This window comes from Aedes albopictus, chromosome 3, assembly GCF_035046485.1.
Source record: "Aedes albopictus strain Foshan chromosome 3, AalbF5, whole genome shotgun sequence".
Taxonomy (NCBI): domain Eukaryota; kingdom Metazoa; phylum Arthropoda; class Insecta; order Diptera; family Culicidae; genus Aedes; species Aedes albopictus.
Window position 1 is genome coordinate 422,335,648 of NC_085138.1, and position 20,674 is coordinate 422,356,321.

General features: G+C 40.3%; 1 protein-coding gene across 1 annotated transcript in view; it reads right to left on the bottom strand.

Annotated features, from left to right (window-relative positions):
• Window positions 1–20,653, bottom strand: part of LOC109433481 (lipoyltransferase 1, mitochondrial) — a 30,700-nt gene extending 10,047 nt beyond the window's left edge. Inside the window, exons 1-2 of the mRNA XM_019709902.3 lie at window positions 20,044–20,653; window positions 8,360–8,467 (exon numbers count right to left, since the gene is read on the bottom strand). Coding sequence (XP_019565447.2) covers window positions 8,360–8,467; window positions 20,044–20,646 — 711 coding nt within the window. The 5' untranslated portion in view covers window positions 20,647–20,653. The remainder of the gene's footprint in view (window positions 1–8,359; window positions 8,468–20,043) is intronic.
• Between the last annotated feature and the right edge of the window lie 21 nt (window positions 20,654–20,674).

Below are 20,674 nucleotides of genomic sequence, written 5' to 3' on the forward strand. Positions count from 1 at the left end.
TGTGAAGGCAACTCTCCACGCGGTGAATGTCAATTACATTCACGCTGTGGAAAGTTGCATTCACAGCTCGCTCACGACTTTGGTATGCGTGTGCGACCCCAATGTTATTCGGCAAACTTTCAGATAAAACTACAAGGTTAAATTCATCCATACATTGTTTTTCGATAGCATGCTTCTGAACTGAAATAATAACAAATGAATGTAAATCTTTGCAAATGAATGGTCGCAACCTTGATCACAACCTGTAGATAACTTTGAGTTTTTTATGCGGATCCTACAGAAGTTCGATCCAGAATTGCTTGCAGAGGTTTTGCTGGTATTGCTCGCACAATCCCTCGTGGGATTTTCACGGATTTGCTCTTGCGTCTTTATCTCGAGATCTCAACAACAGTTTCTTTCAGGATATATCGTGGATGTTGTCGCGAAATTTCTGTAAAAGTTTCTATCGGGATTCCTCGTGAATATTTTCCTCGATTCTTCCGGTGTTCGTCTTAGCACTTCCCCAGGAGATTTTTCCGGAATCATCATCATCATCATCATCATCATCATCATCATCATCAACCTCGCTTTCCCATCCGGCGAAAGTGCTATTTCTGCTGGAGAAACTCTCTCCCCCAGCAGATCCGGTGGGAAACCTCGCTTTCCCATCCGGCACTTCCACATTTGTTTTTTTCTGCTGGAGAAACTCTCTCCCCCAGCAGATCTGGTGGGAAACCTCGCTTTCCCATCCGGCGGAAGTGCTATTTCTGCTGGAGAAACTCTCTCCCCCAGCAGATCCGGTGGGAAACCTCGCTTTCCCATCCGGCACTTCCACATTTGTTTTTTCTGCTGGAGAAACTCTCTCCCCCAGCAGATCCGGTGGGAAACCTCGCTTTCCCATCCAGCGAAAGTGCTATTTCTGCTGGAGAAACTCTCTCCCCCAGCAGATCCGGTGGGAAACCTCGCTTTCCCATCCGGCACTTCCACATTTGTTATTTCTGCTGGAGAAACTCTCTCCCCCAGCAGATCCGGTGGGAAACCTCGCTTTCCCATCCGGCGGAAGTGCTATTTCTGCTGGAGAAACTCTCTCCCCCAGCAGATCCGGTGGGAAATCTCACTTTCCCATCCGGCGGAAGTGCTATTTCTGCTGGAGAAACTCTCTCCCCCAGCAGATCCGGTGGGAAACCTCGCTTTCCCATCCGGCGAAAGTGCTATTTCTGCTGGAGAAACTCTCTCCCCCAGCAGATCCGGTGGGAAACCTCGCTTTCCCATCCGGCGCTTCCACATTTGTTACTTCTGCTGGAGAAACTCTCTCCCCCAGCAGATCCGATGGGAAACTTCACTCGATCACATTTCACTACCGATTGCGCCATGTCGTATTCGAAATCTACTACTATTACAAAATTCTAATTCTATGTCGACCGTTCTTTGTAACACACGTCATATAACTGAAGGGAAATTTTCATCGAGCCGTTCGCTTCTTTTTCTTCCCTTGAGTTCATTTCGGTATCTGTCATCAATACACACTCAACGAAAACTACGTAAAGGTGATTCGATTTTACTCATTACCATTCGCCTCGTATTCACTACACTAACTTTGTTTGCCTAATGCCAATTTCGCTTCCTCTGATGAAGAAGTTCTGGAACGCATAATCAGTGCGCTTTTTCCATTACATCTTCGGATAAATCTGATGTTTTTCTTATATTTATGATTCTTTGGCTTCAGCTTGGGGTATCGTATCTATACACACTTAAATTCAGAAATTTATCTCGGTAAACGGTTTACCGAGAATCCAACAGCTGATATCTCGGTAAAATATTTACTGATTCTCGGTAAAAAAATTTACCGAGATTTCGGTAAACCATTACCGAGTCTCGGTGAACTTTGCCGAGATCTCGGTAAAAATTTAGATTACCGAGATCTCGGCAAAGTTTTAACGACATCTCGGTAAAACTTTTACCGAGATTCAGTGAAAATTATTACCGGATTCTCAGCTGTTGGATTCTCGGCATTCCGTTTGCTAAGGTCGGCGATTTAATTTAAGTGTGTAGAGTTGATTGAGTGAGCACTAAGTTTTGCTGCTTCAAATCTCCTGGGGCAGATGGGATATATTCAAGTTTGCTTCAGAAGGTTTTTTTTTAAATTTCAATCATGTTTTGAAAAAAAAAAACAAACTACATATCTGCAGTTTTGCTACAGGATATATTTCCAAATCTTGGCGGGATATTACTGTGAAGTTTATTTCGAAAGTTGGTCGAGCGTCGTATGAAGAAGCAAAGAGTTTCAGGCCTATCAGTTTGACCTCTTTTTTTCTGAAATGCTTTGAACACATTGTCTCTCATCATATCCGTGATGTGCATCTGGCCAACGTGCCTCTTTATGTGAGCCAACATGCTTACCAATCTAGAAAGTCCACTCTGACTCTTTAAGACAAACGGGGTATCTGTGATAGTTATTCAGCGAACTTTCTCAATATTTTTCCGTGTTACAGTATTTTCCCGAGTTTTATATTTTTAAAACAAGTACTGGGATTGGGGTATCCGTTATCAATAGCAATTGAAAGATTCGATAACCTGAAATATTATGAATGACTCTTAGTTTTCCATATGAGCGAGAATCAGATTTTCATTTTGGGGTAACTTTGATAATGTCCTGAAAAACACATCAAATCTTAAAAAATAATCACAGAGTGAAATCTTAGGAGTATGAAGATGATGAGAGAAGTCTTGTGGAATATATCAGATAGAATTTTTATATCGAAGCATTGATTTTTCTTTAACAAAATTTTATATATAAAAATGAGTTTGTGGAGTACTGAGTGAAAAACACAGTGAATTTAACTATCAAAAATCATTTTCTTTGTAAAAATATATGTTTAACGGTACATCATCATATGATTACATACTATTTATGGCGAGTGTTCTTTTTGTTGGGTAGTTTTTAATGTTTTATTAACAAATTTTAAGCAACACTGATTTATCTACATGAAATTACAAGGGCATTGCATACTTTTAGGCGTTTAGCGATGTATGGAGATTTATGTTTTTTTTGTCTGCATTAACAAGATTTTTAACTCTAGGCTAGTTCATCTCGGGACCCACACTTTACTTCCCTTCCGAAGGAAGAACCCACATTTTGTGAGTATGTTGGAATGGGATTCGATCCCAGGTCCTCGGCGTGATAGTCTTGTGTTCTAACCACCACACTAGGTCCGCTCCATCTGGAGATTTATGTCCCAATTTACAAAATTGCTTTCATTTCGTAAAAACGCACTTCGTTAAGAGATTTAAGGCCAGATTTGGAATCTACTATGATGAATCTATCGAGAATAAGAGTCCATTCATTGAAAAATATAGTTGTAACGAAGTCGTATAGCAGATTGTTTCAAGGGATTGACAAATGCCAAAAACATCAACAAATTTTATTTTTTGTCAAAAAGTTGTACATAAACTAGGTTTTAATGAAAACTAGCTGTCCCCGGCAAACTTTGTCTTGCCTACTGTGTTTTTTGACGTTTCAAGTCTTTAGCCAAGCGACCAAGTCCCCGTTCAAAATGTATGAAAACCCTATTTTCAAAAACTCGCAATTTTGAATGGACAGTGTCAAAGAGGGTGGATAAGGGGGGTTGTTCTGAAATAACCAAAAATGAGTCTACGTAGTTTATGGACAGCGCCTTAAGGAAATACTGAAGAAATGCCAAGAGAAACACATGGGGGGATGCCTGTAAAAAAAAACAGAAAATACCTTTTAATATTAATAAATCCTAAAACTACTAAAAAATTGGATGAAACACTGGGAAAATTCCTAAAAGACAATGTTGCAATTTTTCAAGATTTTCTTGCTGGTTTATACCTTTGGCATTTTTTCTAGTATTTCTCTTGTTATTTATTCATGAATTCCTTCAAAAATTCCACAGTGCTTTTCTTTCCAAAGATTTTACTATGCATTCTCACCAGGGATTGATATGCATTTTAATAAATTTCCTTCATAGTACCTCGACAGATTTTCACTAGAAATACCTCTAGACTATGTGGTGGACCACTCTGAAAATTCCAACCACATCAGAGAAACAGACGTCACACTCTCATCGCTTCCCATCGATCACCTTTTTAACGGTTGATTCAAATATTCAGTAGTAGGTCGATTGACCACTCGCAACGCTGGTTTCGTTTTCGCTCCTGTTTGACGTTTGCTTACTACCGACATCTAGTGGCGGTCCGGCCAAACACAGTATCACACTTAGAAAAAATAGCCGACTTCGGTAATATTTTACCGAAATCTCAACCGTTATGTTTTGTTTACCGGAAAAAAATCAGTAAAGCTGGCAACATTTACCGAACTTCGTTAGAGTTTGACAGTTAAACGATAACATTTGACCGAAATTTTGTATTTTTTTACAGAATTTCGGTAAAAATATATTACCGAACGCTCAACAGTTTTTTTTTTGTTTTTATCAATGTGTATTTTAACTAAAAGCTAATTCTACACTTATTCGCTCAGCAGTTGCGATTACGTTTTCGTGACGATGTTTTTTAATGAAATTTGTTCTAAGTGTGACGTCTGTTTCTCTGTGTTTCAACGTTAAATCTATTCTTACTGGAGGAGGAGGAAACAAAAAAATATTTTGTGGAGTTTCATCCAATTTTATAAGGGATTCCAATCATTCAGAAGTGCTTTACCTGACAATTCAAAAAAAAATCTTTTAGTTTTGTCAGAAACTTTCGAAAACATTTTTTTTAGTATTTTCTTTTGATATTTCTTAAGGATTTTTTTCATTGAAAGTTTTCAGACATTACGAAACATTACGATGGCTTGCACTATACAGGGTGTTAGGTTCCTGAGTGCAAACTTTTTAAAGGGTGATAGAGGACCATAAATGGTGAAAAAAATTGTTCTACGCATATGGTCAAATCTCAACCGTTACGTAGTTATTGAACTCCCCATGTTTTTGACTCTTATTGCCTTAACTGGCTTAGCTTGAAAATGGTCAAACTTTTAGCAGTTTTTTACCCTTATTCGAAAGATTATTGAATTTTCTATCAAATGGCATCTTTGAACCGATTAGTTCAGTTAAATAATTAAGTTTTCTAGAGTAAATAGCTCAAAAGTAGTGTGTTTTAATTGGTTTTTGTCAATTATCTTTAAAAATGCGTTATAATTTGAAATTCTTTCTTTGGCAAAGTTGTGGTCCCTGTTCCACTCTACATTTCGTTCTTTGACATCAAGCTTCTATCTCTTATCGTTTTCTTGCAATTTCGATTTAAGGACAAACGTCTTGAAATCCCGCTTCAACAATGCATCAGAACTTCAAACGCACAAATCTTAAGAAGCAAGCTTCACATAACAGTGCATTTCATTATTCTGTTCTTGCTTACTCGTAGAAAGCATGAAATAAGAAGATCGGGTGCGCTGGTTTTGTTTACGAAGAGATTTGTGCCCTCGAAATCGTGAGTAGGTACCAAAGTCGGCCATTGAGGCGGCCATTTTGGGATTCTAACAAGTCTGTCCTTAAACGTCGCATTTTAGATCATAAATTTGCAATCGTCATGGTAAGCACTTTTTTGCGCACAGTGCCGCACATTTAAATCAAAATTGCAAGAAAACGATTAGAGTTAGAAGTTTTGCGTCAAAGAACGAATTGTAAAGTGAAACAGGGACCACAACTTTGCCAAAGAAAGGATTTTAAATTATTACGCATTTTTCAAAGATAATTGACAAAAACCAATTAAAACACACTACTTATGAGCTATTTGCTCTAGAAAACTTAGTTATTTAACTGAACCAATCGGTTCAAAGATGCCATTTGATAGAAAATTCAATAATCTTTCGAATAAGGGTAAAAAATTTGCGAAAAGTTTGACCATTTTAAAGTTATAGCCAGATAAGGCAATAAGCGTCAAAAACATGGGGAATTCAAATACTACGTAACGGTTGAGATTTGACCATATGCGTAGAACAACTTTTTTCACCATTTATGGTCCTCTATCGCCCTTTAAAAAGTTTGCACTCATGAACCTAACACCCTGTATATAATTGTGTGATCTTGATTTATTTTGTTCTCGAAGGTTCAGCTGGTGCTGGTGTCTACTAGCTACGGCTACATCAGTCTTACTCACTTGGTACACAGCACCGTTCTTGAGGTCGAAATAAAGGGCGAACACGATAATATTGCCACACAGAAAATATTGTATAACTTTTGATTACGTTTGTCAAAATAGCTAATTTTTTGACCATGAATAGTATATTATGTGTAGCTAATACCATATAATTTTCATTGAAATCGGTTGAGTATTGGCGGAGATATCGTTGAAACAAGGAAATTGCCACTTGAGAATCTTGTGCAAACAAACATTTAGGAAAATATCTCTTTTTTGCCGTTTCAACGCTGGCGCCAAAAATACTAAACCGATTTTAATGAAAATTTTTATGTACGTAAAGTATGTATGTAGAAGTAGTTTGTCAAAATTTCATTTACTTTGATCATACCGTTAAAAAGTTATAGCCATATATGTCGCACTATGTCACAATAAGCAGATGTGGTTTTTGGTATAGTGAAATTCAAACTGCTCTTACTTTGAAAGTACTCAACAAAAATGGCTGAAATTTTCACTGTAAACAGTTTAACACAACAATTTTACACTGTCAAAGTTTTATAAAAATCGGGACAGTCAAAATAGTGCACGCGGAACTAAAAATGGTCAAAAAGTACCTAAAATTTACCTTGAAGCGATTTGAGCTTTGAATATTTACTGAAAAAAGTACTCAACCGATTTCGATCAAATTTTTACCACTTAATTGATACTATGTTAAGAATATCGAGTGAAATTTTCAAACGTTTTGATGAGGTAACAAAAAAGTTAAAGCCTAAGTAATTTTTTGAAATGGGTGCACAAGTTTTCTAAAATCTCATTTTATGATTTCGACAATATATGCGCCAATACTCAACCGATTTTAATGAAAATTTTATGGTTTTAGCTACACATGATATACTATTCATGGTCAAAAAATTAGCTATTTTGACGAACGCAATCAAAAGTTATACAATATTTTCTGTGTGGCAATATTATCGTGTTCGCCCTTTAACTCTGGAGAATAAAAGTGGTAGGGTATCGCGCCACTTGGGCGGTGGCTTCTATATTCGTCTGTTTTCCACTATAACTCAGTCAATTTTGATCCAATTGACTTGAAATGTTGTAACGGGTAGATACTATACCTATCTCACCACATTTCAAAAGTTGTACCAATTGATTCAAATTTGACTGAGTTATAGTGGAAAACAGACGAATATAGAAGCCACCGCCCAAGTGGCGCGATTCCCTACATAATTATGTTTCCATACTGTTCATAACGACAACCACTAGTGTTCCGGAAGCAGATTTCCAAGGGTTCTGCTTCATAACAGTTTGGAATACTAAGTCCTCAAAACCATACAGCGATCGAAACTGTTTAGAGAACAGCATTCCTTAAGTCAAATTAATTAGTGTAACGGAAAAAGCTATAGCCACAAGTATATTCCCGAAGTTCCAATTTCCGAAGTGGTTTGACTGATGTTCGAAACGTAACAAAGAAAGGTTCAAATATTTTTACATTGTAATTGATTACGCAATGTTATATAATTATACCGAACCAGAATGAAAAAATAATATTGTGTCGGTTGAATGAAAATAACAAAAAAAAACTCAACAGATTCAATAAATATGATTAACTATGCAACTTTACTCAATGTAGCGGAAATTACTGCTGTAGCTCTGAATTCCTGAACAACAGAGTAGCTTGGCTGATATAGAACATCCTGCAAGCATCTGGGAATGGTTCCAAGGGGTTCAAAGATTATATGACTTATATGTAATGTTACAGTTTATAACGAAAACAGCTACTGCAACGGCTGTAGATGTCAAGGACTTAATTCCACGACAGCTTAGACGACTGGTAGCTTGATTGGCATTATTGAAAATGGTTCAGGGGGCCTTGCATGTTTAAATTTCCAAAAAAAAACATTTACAGATTTTAAGGACTAAGCTCAACAACAACTATGGCCTCCCCTATTCACAAATCAATCATGATTTGTGTCTCCCCCATCCGATACCCGGTTGATAACAAACGAGACCATAGTCGCAAAATTAGACGCGCGGTTCCCATGCAGATGGCAATTATCACAACCGCCTTTATCAACACAATCATCATCGTGTGAGACCGCCACCGGCGTCCATCCCGTACCCAGACAAAACAACTTGTTTGTGCAGCACGACGGCAAACGATCGAATAATTACAATTTTTATGATATGGTAACGAGTCGGAACTGGAATTCAATAAGTACGTATGACCGATGTAGCTCCATGATTGCTTCTCTAGGTATGTATGTATGTAGAAGGTACTTACATTGTCTTTGGCCAGCGATTCGCCCAGATGCAGTTTGTTCGAGTTGACCAACAGGGTGCAATGGTGATAAGCATTGGGCTGACCGAGCTTGGCGGCGGTGCCGGAGATCTGTAAACGGAATAATTAAAAAGAGGGATTAGTTACACTGGGAAAAAAATTGTTGTTACAAAATTACACTGATTAAAGAGTTTTTTTTAATACATCTAACTCCGTGACTAAATAATCTCTTGGTTGTGACTCAAGCCAAGATTATATCGTGTGCCACAAAAACTGCAGTCACGCGTCTCTAACGTGAACAGGGAGATCGAATGGTCTGGCCAGTGAATGTGTAAATTACGCTTCTATTTTGAACTGTCCATCTTGGCACTTTTTTCCCTGTATGTAGAACACCACGAACGTCAACGATACGACACAAGTAATGGAGGACTTGCGCGCATGGGTCTAGACCCACATTAGCGTAGCTAGGACTGGCTACTAAGGGATACCAGAATTTTCTGTATACCAGCGTTCTATTTGTTTCATTGTTTTATGTTTTTAAATCTAGATCAACGTATTCAGATTTTATGTTTTTTTAGTATCAGGAAAATGATGGCTTCGTCAGATTCTCAATCTATAATCGCCAGACGATATCCGAATGCAAAAATGCCAATTTGCATAGAAAACTCTCAGTTTATAACTGCACAAAGCGCGCTTCCTCTTCATTTGTTTCCATGCGTCAGTATACTAGACGCATGCCGGTACTGGACGATCGTCTGGTCCCAAACCAGTTCAATAAGCCGGTTCAAGGATGCCACCGGGCTAATCCAACCGTACACGCTCGAATGTAAGAACAAAAAAAAAAGAGTCATCGTTCCTTCCGTTATGGGGGCATTAATCGAAGCGGCATTTACCTCTCGTCAGCCTGATAAGAAGAGCTCCACGACCGGACGGGTGAACCAACACACTCAACGATACACGCCCATTTCTACTAATATTAACGCGAAGTACCGAGTGTTGAGGCGCCAATACCATCAAACACGTGTTCACGTGCACATGACTGTCAGCATAAATAGAAAAAAACGTAAACTAAGGAGGTAGGTATGTCTACACCAAAAGGTAAACCTAGTAAACACACCTTTTATACCTTTGTGAACGAATTTGAAACATAAACATTGGGGAACCGGTTTTACTTCGCTCATATGGGGTCGCGAAGAGTCACGCTTCCAGCACGTGATAGCCGAGCCGGCTTAATTCGCAGCGCAGCGATGAATGACCCCCGTGCAGTGCATGGATAGCTTGATGAACGATAGCAGAAAGGAAATTGCACTCTTATAAAAATCAGCTGCTGCAAAGAAGACGAGATCGCGGTTGCTAGGCAGCTTTGCAAATTGGCGAACGTGACCATTCGCACGCGCACTTCTGACAGGTAATGGACTGATAATTGGGTTTTTAAATTAAGAAAAATGTATCGATTTTTTGATTTTATACAAAAGAACACCTTTTTCTGAGCCACTATGATTTTTTTCAGATTTTTAGAACTTTATTTTGATACCTAAAACCAATTTCAAAGAGATTTTTTGAAATCACCTTTTGACAGCTAGATAACTGTTTGACAGCTCCACCCACTACAAAATGCGACGAGGGGTGATTCGACAAACCGCTCCCATTCAAACTTCAAATTGATCTTTAAATAGGTTCCCAGGCACCAAAATAATTTTGGTTTTAATTTTAATTTTAGGGTAGGTAATCAAAATTTGAACCAAACTGCGGTTTTCTGAAGCAGTGCAAATTTTAAGTGATTTTTTCTCCCACCTGGAAATAATTTACTACGGCAAAATCGTATGTACACGAAAGCCACGGGTATAAGCTTTCTGTTACATATTCTGTTCTGTTAAAAAGTTTGTATTTGCACCGAATTTCATTGAAATATTGATTTTAATCTTAATTTGAACCACCGTAATCATAATTTGAACCAATTTTAATCTTAATTTGAACTACTGGCGGCAGCAGCTCGAGCAACTCACAAAACAGCCAATTCCATGCTATACAATTAAAAATCCCATGAATCTGCTAATTCTCATACCAGGCAGTGGATTCTCAACTCAGAATGTTCGAAATTCTTTAGGAATTTGGAAAGTATATTTGGAATTTTTCCTCCCCCAAGAGTAAACAAAGCAATCACTAGCGCAATCTACCGGCCAACACTGGAAGCTAACCCCCCCGTTTACTAGTTCAAATTTAGATTACAAATGGTTCAACTTAAGATAACATTCTCCAAGTAAAAATCACTTAAATTTGATAATTTTATGACAAATAATGCGGAATATTATACGGTTGGTCGATTCTACGATAAATAAGCTTTCATTTGACGTATTCACTTATTGCGTGTGATGTAATGCATGAGCTGTATGGGTGCACCGAAAATGTGCTTTTTATGGGGGGAAATAGGTGAAATCACAGTGATTTTTCAATTGCTTATTTTCGATGGCAAAAACGCTATTTTCAATGCTTTTAAAGTTTATGTTATCAGATTATATTACGGAAAGCTGTTTAACATCTTTTCCGGGACAATATTTGCCCAAAAAGTACGTCATTTCAATGAATTTCTAAATGGTTCAAATTAAGATTATATTTTGACTAGTTCAAAGTTTGATTTCTTAATACCCTAATTTAATGCTAACCAAATATAATCATAACCTTTTAGTTTTCAGATTACAAAAAGGTAAGAATATTCTATCATATAATAAACAATCACACATATACATACATATGATATGCATATTGGGAAAGGGGGGACCGTCAGGGCACCCGGAGCCTAGGACTGCCTCCTTCTTGTTGTTAACATTTCGTGGATTAAGGGCGGGCTCTTCGACCCCATCTATTGGGAGTATTAAAAAAGACACGGACACGTTCAATGCTTCCAGTGAGCTATTTGCTCTTTGAAGGAAGCACGACACTAGACAACGGACTAGCATGCAACGCCCAGTGGCACAGCCGAAAACTTTTCCTGACAGCTGCGGCGGGAATCGAACCCGCGCTCCTTAGCACGATGCGACTAAAGGCTTGGTGACCTTAGCCGCACGACCACGAAGCCACACAGTACCCAAGCAAAGTTTCATAACAACCGGATAACTTACTATGTTATCTGATATCAAAAATATTTAACTAAATTTGTTCTCGTTTTGGCTGAATAAGCAGGCAACATAACAAACATGATAACACCCAAGTATACCCGTGATATCTTTAAAATATCTCATTATATTATCATCAAAGGCACCCCGATAACAACTTCTGTAAATCAATCAATTTTATTCAACTGATGGCCCGTTTACATATTTGCTAATTCTACGCGACAGTTCATTTTCGAGCAGTATTGGCGTCAATTTAGCGCAATGTAAACACTTTTTAGCAGACAATAAATTTAGCATGACAAAATCAGAAGCTTCTGAATTCGGTGCTAAAACTAGTGGACAATAATGAGGATATTAGATTGTCCGACACAATTAGCATCATGTAAACGGTCTGCTAGACGAATTGTCAGCTAATTATGCCATCACGCCAATTTTATTGGCAGATAGGGAAGTGTTTACATTACGATAGTTTGGTACCAACACAGTCGGACAATTTATTGTCCCAGATTTAGCAGCTAAATTTTTAGCGGCAATGTAAACGATACTAGCGTGGAATAAATTGTCCGACAGAATATTGTCACGTATTATTATCACATATGTAAACGGGCCATGAAAACTCATTTTGTTATCACAAAGATATTTGCAACTGTAACTGAAAACTAACGTCCGTTGTTGTTGTCGTCGATGATGCCCCCATTTTGACAGGTATGGTAACATGAATTATCAAGTTGATAACACAATATTGTAAAATGAGTTCTGGAGCGAACACAAGTTATCAGTTTGTTACTGGTCAGTTATTGTACTTTGCTCAGGTATTGTGTCAATCGAGGGCTTGATTTTACAGGTGTTCGTGAGAACTTTCTTTTAGAAGGAGATTCTTTACCCCTGACGCGGGTTTCGCGCAAGTGTCTCTGCATGCGGGTCCGTATCACCCTTTTGGCCCTTCATACAGGAGAATAACTGATCACTAACAACAGCACAATCTTGCTCAAATCGCTTATCAGATTATTCCAGTGCTATAGGCAGATGCCTTGCTACAATAGATGGTAGAACAAAATCATCATCAATTGGGGCAATCCCATGGAAGAGTCGATATGAGTAAAAAGAACCTATTTCATTTATTTAGTTAACATCAAATTCATGATAATACTGAATCAACAATTTGCCGCCATAATACTCGATTTGCAGCTGCAGCTCTCCATCCTCGGTCACGCCCAACACTCGCCAGATCACGCTCCACCTGGTCCGCCCATCGTGCTCTCTGCGCTCCACGCCTTCTTGTACCAACCGGATCAGTTGCAAACACCAACTTTGCAGGGTTGTTGTCCGGCATTCTTGCAACATGCCCTGCCCACCGTATCCTTCCGGCTTTGGCTACCTTCTGGATGCTGGGTTCGCCATAAAGTGCAGCGAGCTCGTGGTTCATCCTTCTCCGCCACACACCGTTCTCCTGCACGCCGCCGAAGATCATCCTTAGCACCCGTCGCTCGAAAACTCCGAGTGCTTGCATGTCCTCCTCGAGTATCGTCCACGTCTCGTGCCCGTAGAGAACCACCGGTCTTATTAACGTCTTGTACATGGTACATTTGGTGCGGGGGTGAATCTTTTTTGACCGCAGTTTCTTCTGGAGCCCATAATAGGCACGACTTCCACTGATGATGCGCCTTCGTATTTCACGGCTCACGTTATTGTCAGCCGTTAGCAAGGAACCGAGGTAGACGAATTCTTCTACCACCTCGAAAGTATCCCCGTCTATCGTAACATTGCTGCCAAGGCTTGTCCTGTCTCGCTCAGTCCCACCTGCCAGCATGTACTTTGTCTTAGCCGCATTCACCACCAGTCCGACCTTTGCTGCTTCACGTTTCAGGCGGGTGTACTGTTCTGCCACCGTTCCAAATGTCCTAGCAATAATATCCATGTCATCCGCAAAACATACAAATTGGCTGGATTTCGTGAAGATCGTACCCCGGCTGTTGAGCCCGGCTCGTCGCATAACACCTTCCAGGGCGATGTTGAATAGTAGGCAGGAAAGTCCATCACCTTGTCGTAGTCTCCGTCGAGATTCAAATGAACTGGATAGTTCACCCGAAATCCTTACGCTGTTCTGCACACCGTCCATCGTTGCTCTTATCAGTCTAGTCAGCTTCCCGGGAAAGCTGTTCTCGTCCATAAATTTCCATAGCTCTGTGCGGTCGATACTGTCGTATGCCGCTTTGAAGTCGATGAACAGGTGATGCGATGGGACCTGGTATTCACGGCATTTCTGGAGGATTTGCCGTACGGTGAAGATCTGGTCCGTTGTCGACCGGCCGTCGATGAAACCGGCTTGGTAACTTCCCACGAACTCATTTACTTTAGGTGAAAGACGACGGAAGATGATCTGGGATAGCACTTTGTAGGCGGCATTCAAAATGGTGATCGCTCGAAAGTTCTCACACATTAACTTGTCGCCTTTCTTGTGGATGGGACAGATTATCCCTTCCTTCCACTCCTCCGGGAGCTGTTCGGTTTCCCAGATCTTGACTACTAACTGGTGCAGACAGGTGGCCAACTTTTCCGGGCCCATCTTGATGAGTTCCGCTGCGATACCGTCCTTACCAGCCGCTTTGTTGTTTTTGAGCTGGTGGATGGCATCCTTAACTTCCCTCAGCGTGGGAGTTGATTCGTTCCCGTCCTCTGCTGCACCAACATAGTCATTTCCTCCGCTGCCTTGGTCCTCCGTGCCTACATTCTCTTCGCCATTCAGGTGCTCGTCGAAGTGCTGCTTCCACCTTTCGATCACCTCACGTTTGTCCGTCAGGAGGCTCCCGTCCTTATCCCTGCAGATTTCGGCTTGTGGCACGTAGCCTTTGCGGGATGCGTTGAGCTTCTGGTAGAACTTGCGTGTTTCCTGTGAACGGCACACCGGGGCGGCCGCCGGTAATGTACGTTGTTAATAACGGAGAGTTTTGGGCGCAGTTTAACCATCACCAGGTAGTGATCGGAGTCGATATTAGCGCCACGATAGGTCCTGACGTCGATAATGTCGGAGAAGTGCCGTCCATCAATCAGAACGTGGTCGATTTGCGATTCCGTTTGTTGTGGTGATCTCCAGGTGTAACGATACGGGAGGCTGTGCTGGAAGAAGGTGCTACGAATGGCCATGTTCTTGGAGGCGGCGAAATCGATGAGGCGTAGGCCATTTTCGTTCGTCAGCTGGTGGGCGCTGAACTTTCCAATCGTCGGTCTGAATTCCTCCTCCTGGCCTACCTGAGCGTTTAGATCCCCTATGATGATCTTGACGTCGTGGTTTGGGCAGCGGTCGTACTCGCGTTCGAGCTGCGCGTAAAATGCGTCTTTGTCATCATCAGTGCTTCCGAAGTGAGGGCTGTGCACGTTTATTATGCTAATGTTGAAGAATCGGCCCTTGATCCTCAACCTGCACATTCTTTCGTCGATCGGCCACCAACCGATCACGCGCCTCTGCATGTCGCCCATCACTATAAAAGCTGTTCCCAGCTCACGGGTGTTGCCGCAACTCTGGTAGATGGTATGATTACCTCTAAACGTTCGCACCATAGATCCTGTCCAACACACCTCCTGCAGCGCTACGATTCCGAACCCGCGGTCTTTCAGTATATCGGCGAGTATGCGGGTGCTCCCGATGAAGTTGAGAGATCTGCAGTTCCACGTACCGAGCTTCCAATCGCAAGTCCCTTTTCGTCGCTGTGGTCGTCGCCATTGGTATCGGTTCGCATTCTTCTCTTGTTGATTTTCCGGTGCTAGTCTTTTTTACGGCTGGCTCGCAGGGCCTGACACCAACCCACTAACCCAGGGAGCTGGGCTTACCTTCCCGGAAGCTACGGGTTCTGCATTGGCATTTCCTCCAACTACAGTGCTAAATAGCTAGGCTCGAGCGCCAGTCTTCGCCGGGGGTGGTGTTTTTAATGGGCGCCCAGGAGATAATATTTTACCTGAGCTTCCACCCCCAACCTATATTTGGGTTGATTTCGGGTTCCGTGTGTATGGGTCGTCACACTTTGCTGATCTTTCCTCCCCCCTCAAAGCATGATGTAACTTAGAGACGTTTCCCCTTCAGAAATATCTCCAGGAATTCCTTCATAAAGTGATCCAAGGTTTCTATCAGCAATAGGACAGGTCGGTGGAGTACTATGGAGTACTATGGTGAGAAAGTCAATTCTCTGTTTCTGCAATTAAATTGTGCAAAAAGCGTGGGTATTATGATTCCTTGCCTAATTTGATGCTGTTTGAACAAAAGTTTGGGCAACAATGTTGTTGTTTTCTCCATTTTTTGCAACATAAACAACATAGTTATCCAAAGTTTTGCTCAAACAGCATCAAATTAGGTAAGGAATCATAATACCCACGCTTTTGACGTAAACTTTTTGTACCATTTCATTGCAGAAACAGAGAACTGATCTTCTCACCATACTAAAATTCAGCTCATTACTACAAATCTAGTACTACACCGAACGTGTCCCATTCCTCCATCGGTTCCTTCAAATATTAATTCAGGGATTCTTCAGTAAGTTGCAGAAATTTAGAAGTTCCTCTGGGTATTCCTCTGAAATTCTTCCAGGATTACTTTCAAAGATGCATTTAGAAATTGGTCTAGAAAACTCCCCTAGAAACTACTACATAAATTCCTTTGGGAATTTCTCTTGAGATTTTTTTTCTTATACTTTACAGAAGTGTTTTTCTAGGCATTCTTCCTGGATTTGCTAAAAAGTATTGTATTGTTCCTGCTGTGAATGCATCGTGAGTATCGTGCGCGAGAATATTCGGAAATTAAGCGGCCACCTGACGTGGGTGATCGATTGTTTGCTTTTCGTGTAAAGCGGTCAATGACGAGACAGGTTGTATATTTTGTGAATTTATTTGTAGTAAACATTCAGCGACCACCCGACGAGGGTGTTCAATTGTTTGTTTTCCGCGTGAAGCGAACAATAGCGTGGTACTCTAATAGGAATTACAAATGAGAGGTTATATTACTTATCAAAGTGAAGCCGACCCAAACATACCTTCCCTACTAACAAGAATTCCTTCCTGCAGCCTTTGGTGGAGACGTGCGTCAAACGCTTAATTTCATATAACAAAGGTTGGTACTAAAGGTTGGTTCGAACCAATCGTGGAGTAGCAACCATAAATATACACATGGAGGCGGTCTAAGCTCTAAGAATTCTTACAGGATTTCCTAAAAAAACATTCACGACTTCCTCCGAGTATTCTTTCAGAAAAACCATTCATCTCGATAAAGGATTCCTCCAATAATTCTTCTTCTTTTTAATAAATTCCTGAAGGAATTTCATCAAGGGTTTCTCAAGCAATGCTCCCAGGTAGAACTCAAATACTATATTTCTTCAGCAACTCCTACTAGGATTTTTCCGAGCAATTCTCTAAGATTCTTTCAGATATTTCTGCAGAGATATTTATTAAAGAATATCTTCAGAGATTTATACAGAACTTAGAAACTTAGAGCTTTTGTTTATTCAAAAATTCATTCTACGATTCTTTCAGAAGTTCCTTCCCGAATTCTTTCTGAAACTTCTTCAGGAATTTCTCTAGAAATATTTCCAGAGACTCCTTCAGTAGTTTAAGGATTCTTCCACAAATATCAGCAAGGGATTTCAACAGAAATTCACCTTAAGTTTATTTTTTCAGAAATTCTTTGACGATTTTTCGGAAATTCTTCCAAAGACTTCTCCAGGAATCCCTTGGAAAATTTTGTCAGGGAAAGAAATTTCTAGAATGTTTTTGTTTTGGTACTGCTCCTGTGGTACCTTAAGAAATATCTCCTGGGATTACTCCATAAACTCCTCCAAGAATTCGTTCAGATATTTCCTGACGAGAATCCTGAAAAAATCTCTGAAGCAATTTCTGTAGTAATCTTTCTGTAGGGATTCTGAAGAGACTTCTAAAGGACACTCTTGAGAAATTTTTGAAATAAATCTCGGAAAAATTCCTGAAGGAATCCTTGAAATAACTTCTGCAGGAATTCGAGCAGAAACTGTAGACAAAGACATTAGAGGAATTCTTGAATAACTCCCTGAAAACATTTCTGAAGGGATTCTTGAAGTACACTACCCGTCATAAGTATGGACTCACAAAAAGTATTGCAACAATATTGCATCACATTGACTCACCTCAATATCTCCAAAACTTTATGACTTACAAAGATGCTGTCTTCAGCAAAGTTATTCAGAAGCCCAAAAGCAACAACTTTTCTGAAGGCGGCATTTTTATAGGTGTTCTGGTTTTTGAGATATCGAGGTGAGTCAGGGTGATGCAATATTGTTGCAATACTTTTTGTGAGTCCGTACTTATGACGGGTAGTGTATGTTCTGAGTCAAACTCAGGATGAACTGCCGGAGATACTTCTGGAGGAGTTCATAAAATAATTTCTTAAGGAATCTTTAAAGGAATACCTGGAAGTCTAGAAAATGTTCCGCAGTAAGTTTATGAAGAATCTCTTGATATGTCCCTACCAAGAAAAAAAAAATCCGGAAGTTATTTCCGAAAGAATCCCAGAAAGAATCTCTGAAGGGAACAGTTTTTTTTTTTTTTTTAAAGACGCGGACACCGTCTTCAGCCAGAGGCTGTACAGACTGAATTACACTTAACACTAGACAAGGGACACACGAAGCATGCACCAGTGGATACGGAGAAGAAACTATTCTCACGAAAAGTTTCATCGCCCGGAGCGGGAATCGAACCCTCACCCCATAGCATGGTGTGATTAGAAGCTTGGTGACCCTAACCGCACGACTACGAGGCTCCACAAGGACAAAAATCCGCAGAGAATATTCCTGGATATTTGAGGAACTTCTGAGAAACCCCCTGGAGGAACTTCAAGGAGAATCTTCTAAGAACTTTCTAGAAGAATGAGTGAAGTAATGTCTGAGAGAATCTCCGTTAAAATTCCAGAAAGAAACCTCTCGAGGGGCTCCAACAAAAATTTCAGAAAGCATTTCTTTAAAAAAAATCTGAATATCTCAAGGAATGGGGCACGTTCGGTGTAGTACTAGATTTGTAGTAATGAGCTGAATTTTTGTATGGTGAGAAGGTCAATTCTCCGTTTCTGCAATGAAATGGTGCAAAAAGGGTGGGTATTATGTTTCCTTGCCTAATTTGATGCTGTTTGAGCAAAACTTTGGATAACTATGTTGTTTATGTTTCAAGAAATGGAGAAAACAACAACACAGTTGCCCAAAGTTTTGCTTAAACAGCATCAAACTAGGCAAGAAATCATAATACCCACCCATTTTGCACCATTTCATTGCAGAAACGGAGAATTGACCTTCTCACCATACTAAAATTCAGCTCATTACTACAAATCTAGTACTTCACCGATCTGTCCTATTGCTGAAAACGTTTCGGGATAATATTCGGCCTAAGATAATATTTGCTTATGGGCTTAAGAAAATTGTATTGGAAAGACTCTTTATGCATTCTTATACCACTCACAGCTACTAAGGGTCTGTGTCAATTGGGAAATTAAAATAAATTTTTACTTAAATTTGACAGTTCGACACTTAAACTTGACAGTTCTCCTTAGGAAATAATTACCAAACTGTCAAATTTAAGTGAAAATTAATTTTAATTTCCCAATTGACACAGACCTTAACTACAACATCATAGCAAGTAGTGGAATTTTCCATCAACAGTCTATCGCTGATTCTAGCTTCTGCACCAACATATATGCGCCGAAAGAAATAACGTAAATACCATCTTATATGTACGACTGCACTAGCGAAACCAGTTCCCGATAGTATACAGTGGTTCCGAAACACGGCCCAGTAAAATTGCGGATATCTCTTCAACTCCATAGAGTAGTTGTTTCTTTAAAAATTTGAAGAATAATTTTAATTTTAAAGCAAGATTGAAATGCCTAAATTTTTGAAAGGCTTCTTGAACCAAAAATATTTTAGCGATATACCTAAGAACCCATATTATAAGATGGCGCGTAAGATATCCCAAACTCTTTCTTCCTCTCTCTATAAATCCTTACGTATTTATTTTAAAGACGGATCAAGTCTTAAAATTCTACTGTAATTTGTCAGTCTCATACGTCATTTATGGACAAAAATTACGAATTTACTCTGAAGAATGCAGGCTTCTTTTTCTCCTTTTTTATCTGGCATTGCGTCACAACAAGGACAGAACCTGCAGTCTTATGGACATTTAAGGTAGATGAATTAATTCAAATTTGGAAGGTTCTGATTTACTGCTCTGGGTTACTGCTGTCATAATGCAAGTGTCACAGACAGTACTGGAGTTGCGGCGAGTGCCGAAGCATAGTGATATTGAACGTTCAAAAGCGTGTTAACAACAGTTTAAAAGTTAGACAACTTTGTTCCGTTTTAACCTTCTAATTAAGTAATTTATGCATTTTTACAACATAAATAATCGAAACCGGTTTAAACTTTAATAATTATTTGGATTAATTTGTAATTTGAGCTTCATTTGTTTTAACGATAGCCATTTAGAGTATACACTTCAAATCAGGCTCATGAAACTCATTTTGACCGTCACTGCGACTTAAGTCGAGAATCACTGAACTAGTATTTCACTCACCTTCTTGCCCATCACGGTAATGTCGTCCCGGTCGGAGATGTCCGCACTGATACCGTACTCCCGATACAGCGCCCGGGTGATCAGATTCAGATTGTACTTCCGATCGTAGCGAGCCCTCGGCGTAAAGAAGGTACAATTCAGGTTGCCCAGATCGTGGTACACCGCGCCACCGCCGCTGTTCCGGCGAGCCAGTTCCACCCCGTTACGCATCAGGCCGGATACGTTCGCCTCGGCAAACGGGTTCTGGTGGCGCCCGACGACCACCGTCGGCGTGTTGATCCACAGCATCAGGATGTGATGGTGGGCGAAATCAAAGTTGCGATAGATCCAATCCTCCAGGGCGAGATTGGAGTAGACATCGTTGGATTGCGAGATGAACACCGACTTGCGTACCTCGCTATCCGGAATTTTCTTCACGTCCGACGAGGACAGCTGTTTGCCTTTGCTGTGGTTGGTGGTGTTGTTTTGAATTTGCAGCCGGCTGGTGGTGGTGATGGTGCGCGCCAGGAGGGTTGTATGGGTAGAGGCATTAGAAGAGGCCACATATAACTTGCACACGGCACGTGCAGCTGTATTGCAGCGTTGTACAATGAGGGCGGCCATCTTGGGAATTTCTCGCTTCTTTATTTTG